The 7,250-nt window shown below is 35.3% G+C and overlaps 1 protein-coding gene and 1 pseudogene across 1 annotated transcript in view; one reads left to right on the forward strand and one right to left on the reverse strand.

The window, feature by feature from the left end:
* The window catches only part of LOC107553897 (toll-like receptor 13), a 10,518-nt pseudogene extending 8,341 nt beyond the window's left edge, over positions 1–2,177 (forward strand).
* LOC107553900 (alpha-1-syntrophin-like) overlaps positions 1–4,227 on the reverse strand; it is a 34,466-nt gene extending 30,239 nt beyond the window's left edge. The window contains exon 1 of the mRNA XM_016236250.1: positions 3,884–4,227. Coding sequence (XP_016091736.1) covers positions 3,884–4,151 — 268 coding nt within the window. The 5' untranslated portion in view covers positions 4,152–4,227. The remainder of the gene's footprint in view (positions 1–3,883) is intronic.
* Between the last annotated feature and the right edge of the window lie 3,023 nt (positions 4,228–7,250).

Here is a 7,250-nt window from a genome sequence, read left to right on the forward strand (position 1 = left end):
CCAGACCGATACTTCCGATTGGTTTATTCTAGACAAGGCGTTCCTGAACACAGTTAAGACTCTCAACCTCAGTTGGAATCACATTGAAGAAAACCAGCTAGGTTATATAATGCAGAATTTCCCTTCTGTGACCTGGATGGCACTGAATGGTCTGAAGGGGTTCAAGGTGGAGACGCTTTTACAGAAGGTGTGTTCTCCTAGTCTGAGGGGTCTCCACTTGGAGGACAACCAACTTTCTGTACTTACCGATCGTATGTTTAGACCTTGTGCACTTTTGAATGAGTTGCACCTAAGAAACAACCGAGTATCGAGAATCTATAAGTCGTCATTCGATCATCTAGTCAACGTGACAGAGTTACGAACACAAAAGAACCTTCTGACGCAACTGAACGACACTCTTCAGGTTCTCCCCAACTTATGGGTCCTCGATCTTCATCTCAACAGCATTGGAAATCTTGACTGCTCTGATTTTGCGAATCTGACGCAGTTAAGGCAACTCTATTTGCACAAGAACCAAATTGTGACAATCAAGGCATGTGTATTTAAGGATTTAGGAAATCTCGAAGAGCTCATTTTGAGTAGCAATCGTATGTTAACGGTCAGTGGCACCTTTACATATGGCCCCCAAAACTTACAATACCTGGATTTGAATAACAATAAGTTGATTGCCATCCAAAGTCACTCTTTTAAAGCTTTGGATTCCCTTCGGACCTTGCATCTCGCAGACAGCCAAATATTAAATATCTATCCATATGCTTTTGCAGGACTGATAAATTTAACAGACTTGCATCTAACAAAATCACAGAAAGAACTCTAGAAAACCATGCTGTGTTCGATGGTACACCTAACCTACAGAGTATAGATCTGAGTTGCAATTACATCTCATACGAGACTCAAGAGGAGCTACAAAGTCCACCATTCATGCTGTTAACTGAACTGAGAGTTTTGAAGATTAACAGTCAACGTCGAGGCTTAAACTACATCCCTTCAAACTTCCTGAAAGGTCTCAAAAACTTGCAAGTCTTTTATGCTGGGAACCTTAAAGTCAAGAATTTACATGTGGACACATTTAGTTGCACTCCTAAGCTTACTTACTTGGATTTGACAAGTAATAATCTTGCAAACAGGAATGCCTTGACGTCCAGGCTTTTCCAGCCAGTATCAGGCCTAAATAAGATTACGTTGGGTCGGACTCACCTTAAGTCCTTCTTAATCGAAGCAAATCTCTCCAGTTTGGCGATCTTGCGAGCCAGTACGAATGACCTTAAATTTATAAACCAAACCGTCATCCAATCGCTTCCTCAAATCAAAGTGCTTGACTTGCAAAACAACAGCTTCACGTGTGACTGTAGTAACGCTTGGTTCATCGACTGGGCCGTCAAGAACAATCAAACGCAGGTGCTCTACCTGAACATGTACGAATGTCGCTATCCCCTTTCTTTAAGCGAAAAGAGTCTGGCGGCCTTCAACACTGAATCATGCAATGTGAATTACGACTTCATCTGCTTTGTCTACAGCTCTTCCATTGTCATTCTCACTCTAGTCATTTCATTTATCTACCACTTTCTAAAATGGCAGCTGGTCTATGCGTACTACTACCTCTTTTTAGCTTTCCTCAATGACAAAAAGAGGAAGCAAACATTAAATCATCTGGATTTCCAATATGACGCCTTCATTTCGTACAATGCTCAAGAAGAGCCATGGGTTCTGGAAGAACTTGTGCCCAAACTTGAGGGTCAACACGGCTTGAGATTGTGCCTTCATCACCGAGACTTCCAGCCAGAAAAGGCCATTATCGACAACATCGTGGACGCAATATACAACAGCCGCAAAACCGTCTGCCTGATCACGCACAACTATCTGAAGAGCGTTTGGTGTTCGCATGAGATCCAGGTGGCCAGCTTCAGACTTTTTGATGAACAGAAAGACGTTTTGGTTCTAGTTTTTCTCGAGGATATTCCCGCGCACCAGCTTTCGCCGTATTACCGAATGCGCAAGCTGGTGAAGAAGCGGACGTATCTATGGCGCCCCAAACCTGGATAAGATACTCGAGCGTTCTGGCAGAAACTCAAAATGGCCATTGAGTCTAAAGAGGACATGAAGGACAGACAGATCCTTTCTGGAAAACACGAAGACTGTATTTAAAGATCAATGTAGCCTGATTGCATTATTAATTATTTAAATGAAATGTTTCATGTAAAAACTGGTCTGTAAATGATCACAATCGGCATTTAATTATTAATGTTAAATATTTTGCCACATTTTTGTCAACTGAGGATACCAGTTCCCATTCTAACTATTCCCTCCAATTAATGCTGATCTATTCAACTATAAAATACTATAAGTGTCAAAATTGTGGTTGCACGATATATCAAAACCGATATTGTGATATGGCTTAATGCAATAACCAAATTGCAAAGATTAATTTGAATGAGTATACTGTTTGCGCTGCTGGTTTCAGAATGAAGATTGTGCTCACAATACAATGTTTCAATGTCTCAGAGCAGCTTGGTTAATTTATTGTGAATCGAGGGCACTCTGAGATGCTGAAACACTGTATCATGAGTTGTATGCGTCATATGAACGCATATGAACACAGGCTTCACTCTGAAAATGGCAGCGCATAACTTTATTTGTCAGCAAACTGTCAAAATAAATAATAGTTGATGTATTAACATTTGAAAATTAAGAAATTCAGATGTAAATTTTATTATTGCAATTTTACAGCTGTAGGCCTATTATAAAAAAACAATATTTTTTATTATTTTTATTAAATACTAATAATTTTATTATATATATATATATATATATATATATATACATAATATTTTACTCTAGAAAAGTATTATTGCATTATATTTATAATTTTTTTTAATATTTTTTAAATTAATATTAATCACAATAAAATCATTTTATTATTTTATAGTGAAGACAGAGGTGGAAAAATACAGTTTAAGGTTACTGAAAGAGATTTGAGTTGGTTAGAGTATACCCAATTAATTTTTTTATTTTTTTTTTTAAGTTTCGTTAAAATCTAAGAGCATGGGTCACATAAAAAGTATTTAGAGTAAAAAGTAATTTTTCAGCTTTTTATATTTATTTTCAGATGTGCTCTGCAACAAAAGTAACCCAAATTCAGATGTAAATATTAGTATTGTAATTTTACAACTGCACTATAAGATAAAATTCTACTTGTTGTTATTATTTTTCCTATGCGGATGCACTCCACAACAAAAACACTGACATTTTTTCTTTAAAAAATTATTTCAAATGCAATTTTAAAAAATAAAATAAAAATGCACTTAAAGACCTAGGTTTCCTGTGCTTTTTGGTAGGGCTGCACAATTTGGGCCAAAAGAGTTATATAATAACAAAACAAACAAAATAGTTTTTGAATGATTCATTAGTTCCAAATATAGCTTTTCAATACCTCCAGAAAATTTCTGCATTTTTTCATATCAAAATATAATGTTTTTTTCCAATATCGTACTATAAGGACACTAATCACATAAATCACAAAAACTCTTAAAATGAAACTAGTTGAAAAGTAATGAGTGTTCATTGCTAAATACACAGCAACTGCATCAAAAACCAGCTCTAAATCTTGACTACTGATGTGCTCTTTGATGTGATTTACAGGCAACGCTGTAATACCAATCAAAATGTCATCGCCTTCATCCTTGAGCTGGGGTGTACTCCAAATAGATAGATAGATAGATAGATAGATAGATAGATAGATAGATAGATAGATAGATATTCTCCACCTTCATAACTGAACCGACGGATCAAACCGTTCGTCAGTTTCAAAGTAACTGTTTCACGAAGAATAAGTTTAAGTAATCCAAGAACACTTTAATAACCGAATATAAAGGAGTTCTCGTACCTTTAATACTTATTCCGAGTCCTCCAACTTCTTGTTTGGTGACTCTGACGGTTCGTTTGACGTTCGTGATGGTGTCCGGTACCGGAGAGGCGCTGAGGTTCGCCGGATCGCCGTTAACAGCCCCACCGGCCGCGGGCTCATCGGCGGCGTCTCCGGGGCTCACGGTGAACGAGTCCTCGCTGAGAGCGGAGAGCACACGGATCCAGTGGTGCACGGTAACGCGGAGCTCCAGCAGTCCGCTCTTCAAGGGCTTCACTGCGGCCGCCATGATCAACACATTCCTGGGATACCAGCGGAGGAGCGGAGGAGCGGAGTCCCAGCTCAACTTATCCCCTCCTCCTCCTCACCAATCTCTCTCTCTCTCTCTCTCTCTCTCTCTCTCTCTCTCTCTCTCTCTCTCTCTCAGTTCAGCTTTACTTCTCAGATTCAAAGTAGCCTACTTTTATTGTCATGCTTGTTGCAGTACTGCCAACGCATCAGTGCACACAGAAACAAACTGAGGCAGAACAGAACAGAACGAAAGAAAATATTAAATAATAATAAAAATAAATAAAATAAAATTGCAAGAATGTTAATAGAATACAAGTTTAACAGTGAAACAAACAGCATATAATAATAATAATAATAAACGTTCAGCAAGACATAAAAAATGTCATCTTTGTATATGTTGGTTACATTCTGTTAAAAAACTTTTTTTTACTAAACGTTCCTTGCATCTTAGATACATGGAATACATCTTAATTAATAGTTATCATAATCATCATCCTCATGAACTTCTGTTACATTCATGAATGTCAGGTTTCTCAGTGTTACTCTATTAAAAGATCAAAATACTTTATTAATAATGAAAAATACTTAATAAGGTCACGAGGGGGTCTAAGAGGGGTCACATGGGTATGCATGACTTTCCTTCTTTTGTTTTTAATGCACTAAAAAAATAATAATTTTTACATTTTCCAAACGTAACACTTTTCATTTTAAACGAACTTTTTTTTACTAAACGTTCCTTGCATCTTAGATACATGGAATACATCTTAATTAATAGTTATCATAATCATCATCCTCATGAACTTCTGTTACATTCATGAATGTCAGGTTTCTCAGTGTTACTCTATTAAAAGATCAAAATACTTTATTAATAATGAAAAAGACTTAATAAGGTCACGAGGGGGTCTAAGAGGGGTCACATGGGTATGCATGACTTTCCTTCTTTTGTTTTTAATGCACTAAAAAAATAATAATTTTTACATTTTCCAAACGTAACACTTTTCATTTTAAACTCCACAAAAATATCAAAATGACTTTTAATTCTTAAAATTAACAAATGTTTATGACAGAAGAACAATTACAAATATGTATGTCATTAAAAAGTATGTGTACAAACACTTTTAATCATACTTTTTCTTTATTACAACCTTTTTTTTGTATTCAGAACATTGTTTATTTATTTATTAGTCTTGGTCAATCTTGTAAACATAAATGTAAATTTGTTCTCTATGGTCAGCTTTTGGTATAGACTATAATTCTTGTGTCTTTGATTTAAAAAACTAAAAACTTCAAAAAGTCAAAAATGACTGTCATATAAATGTTTTTATTATTGCTTTTGACTTTTTTTTACTTTATTAAAATAATAATCCTGAATAAAATAGACACAATAAATATATGTATATGTATTATTATTATTATTATTTAATAAATGGTATTCATAAATATTTAAAACCACATAAAACAAAGCACTTTATAGCACATCTTTGGTGTACCATAGCTGACTTTCATATATCAAAGTACCACGGTCTTTCTCTTTGATGCCATAACTGTGTTATTTTGACATAACATTTATTTATAGTACATTTCTATCATTTTGTAATGGTATTATTTTATCTCCAGAACTCAAACACAGACAGCGGAAGCTCTTCGTCTTCATCTCATGTTTGCACTGACGGCTCAGTGTGAAGCTATTCAACCTAATTACCAAATAGACTCTAATTAGTCTCTTTATATGTGGAAAGGTTTGGATGTTCCTGAGCAAACGCTGATCCAGACATCAATGAACTACAAACACTGAGCGCTGAAGTTTCTTCTGCTATTCAGCACCACCTTACCATTCTGAGTCTTTTTCATTAAGACAAAAAAAAAAGATTACTTTCTCAGATCATTCACTCCTGTGCTGCAATATTTTGAACTCTATATGATGATGTCTACTTGAAATTAATTTTCAAGGATGGATATTTTACACAAACAAAGACACAAAACCAGCCTCACAAAACCTCCCAGAATTCATCACATGCATTGATAACACTTACTGATATTTGTGCTGCATGTCCTCATGTCATGAGGGAGCTGGCTTTTGTTAGTTAGAAGGATTTTTACAAAAAACCAACAAAATAGAAAGTAATGAGGGCACAGGAAAAACATATAAACTCAATATTATAATTATAATTCCTAAAATTCTATGAATCCAAATTCTCACATTTTTTACTTATTTGTTTGTTTGTTTATCTCTTTTTAAAGTCTGTTTCCATCTGATTCAGTAAGAGTGGACGAGCTGTAGTGAAGAATCTCAGACAGTGTTTTGTTAATTGTTGCTTCACACAATTCACTCTCCTCAATAGCTTTGACTTTGTCTCCCTCTAGTGGTGGAATTGTTCTTCAAACGCCCTGGTACAAGAGAACACATAATCATGATGACATAATCAGTCATGTTTATTGGACATTATATCATTTCCTCTTAACCTCATACTAGTGAGAAACTAAAACAAATGAATGGTTTGTGCTCAATCTTGAATAGACCCTCCTATGCAGATATTTGACATGTTACTGTAGACAGTAACTGATTGCTGTCGTCCTCTATTTAAAGCAGTAGAACTGTATTTTGTTTTGTTTGCATTTTTAAACATAATTTTCCTGTTTAACACTGTAAAGCTGCTTTGACACAATCTGTAGTGTACACTGCTGTTTAGGTGACTGGACAAAGTTCAGCAATTAAATTTTTAAAGATTTAAAGTGGGGTTTTTTTTTCACAAATCTTTAAAAGAAATAATATTGGCAACAGTAAAAGATGAGGAAATAGTATTTATACTGTTTGTATCACTGTGTGTTTGTATTATTAGTGGGGATTTTACAGTGATTCTTTCTGCAGTTACATAATTGCACCAGTAGATGGCGACAAGTGACAGTATAAAAAGTGAATATTGACTCATTTATTCAATCGATTCGTTCCACAACACTGAAACATAAACAAAACGATTAGCGATGGACATTTACAGCGACTCTTTCTGCAGTTACATCAGATGGCGACGAGGGAATGTATTACTCGTGAATTTTGAATCATTCATTCAATCGATTCTTCGACAACACTGAATCGTTG

This window comes from Sinocyclocheilus grahami, unplaced genomic scaffold, assembly GCF_001515645.1.
Source record: "Sinocyclocheilus grahami isolate Dianchi unplaced genomic scaffold, SAMN03320097.WGS_v1.1 scaffold485.1, whole genome shotgun sequence".
Lineage (NCBI taxonomy): Eukaryota > Metazoa > Chordata > Actinopteri > Cypriniformes > Cyprinidae > Sinocyclocheilus > Sinocyclocheilus grahami.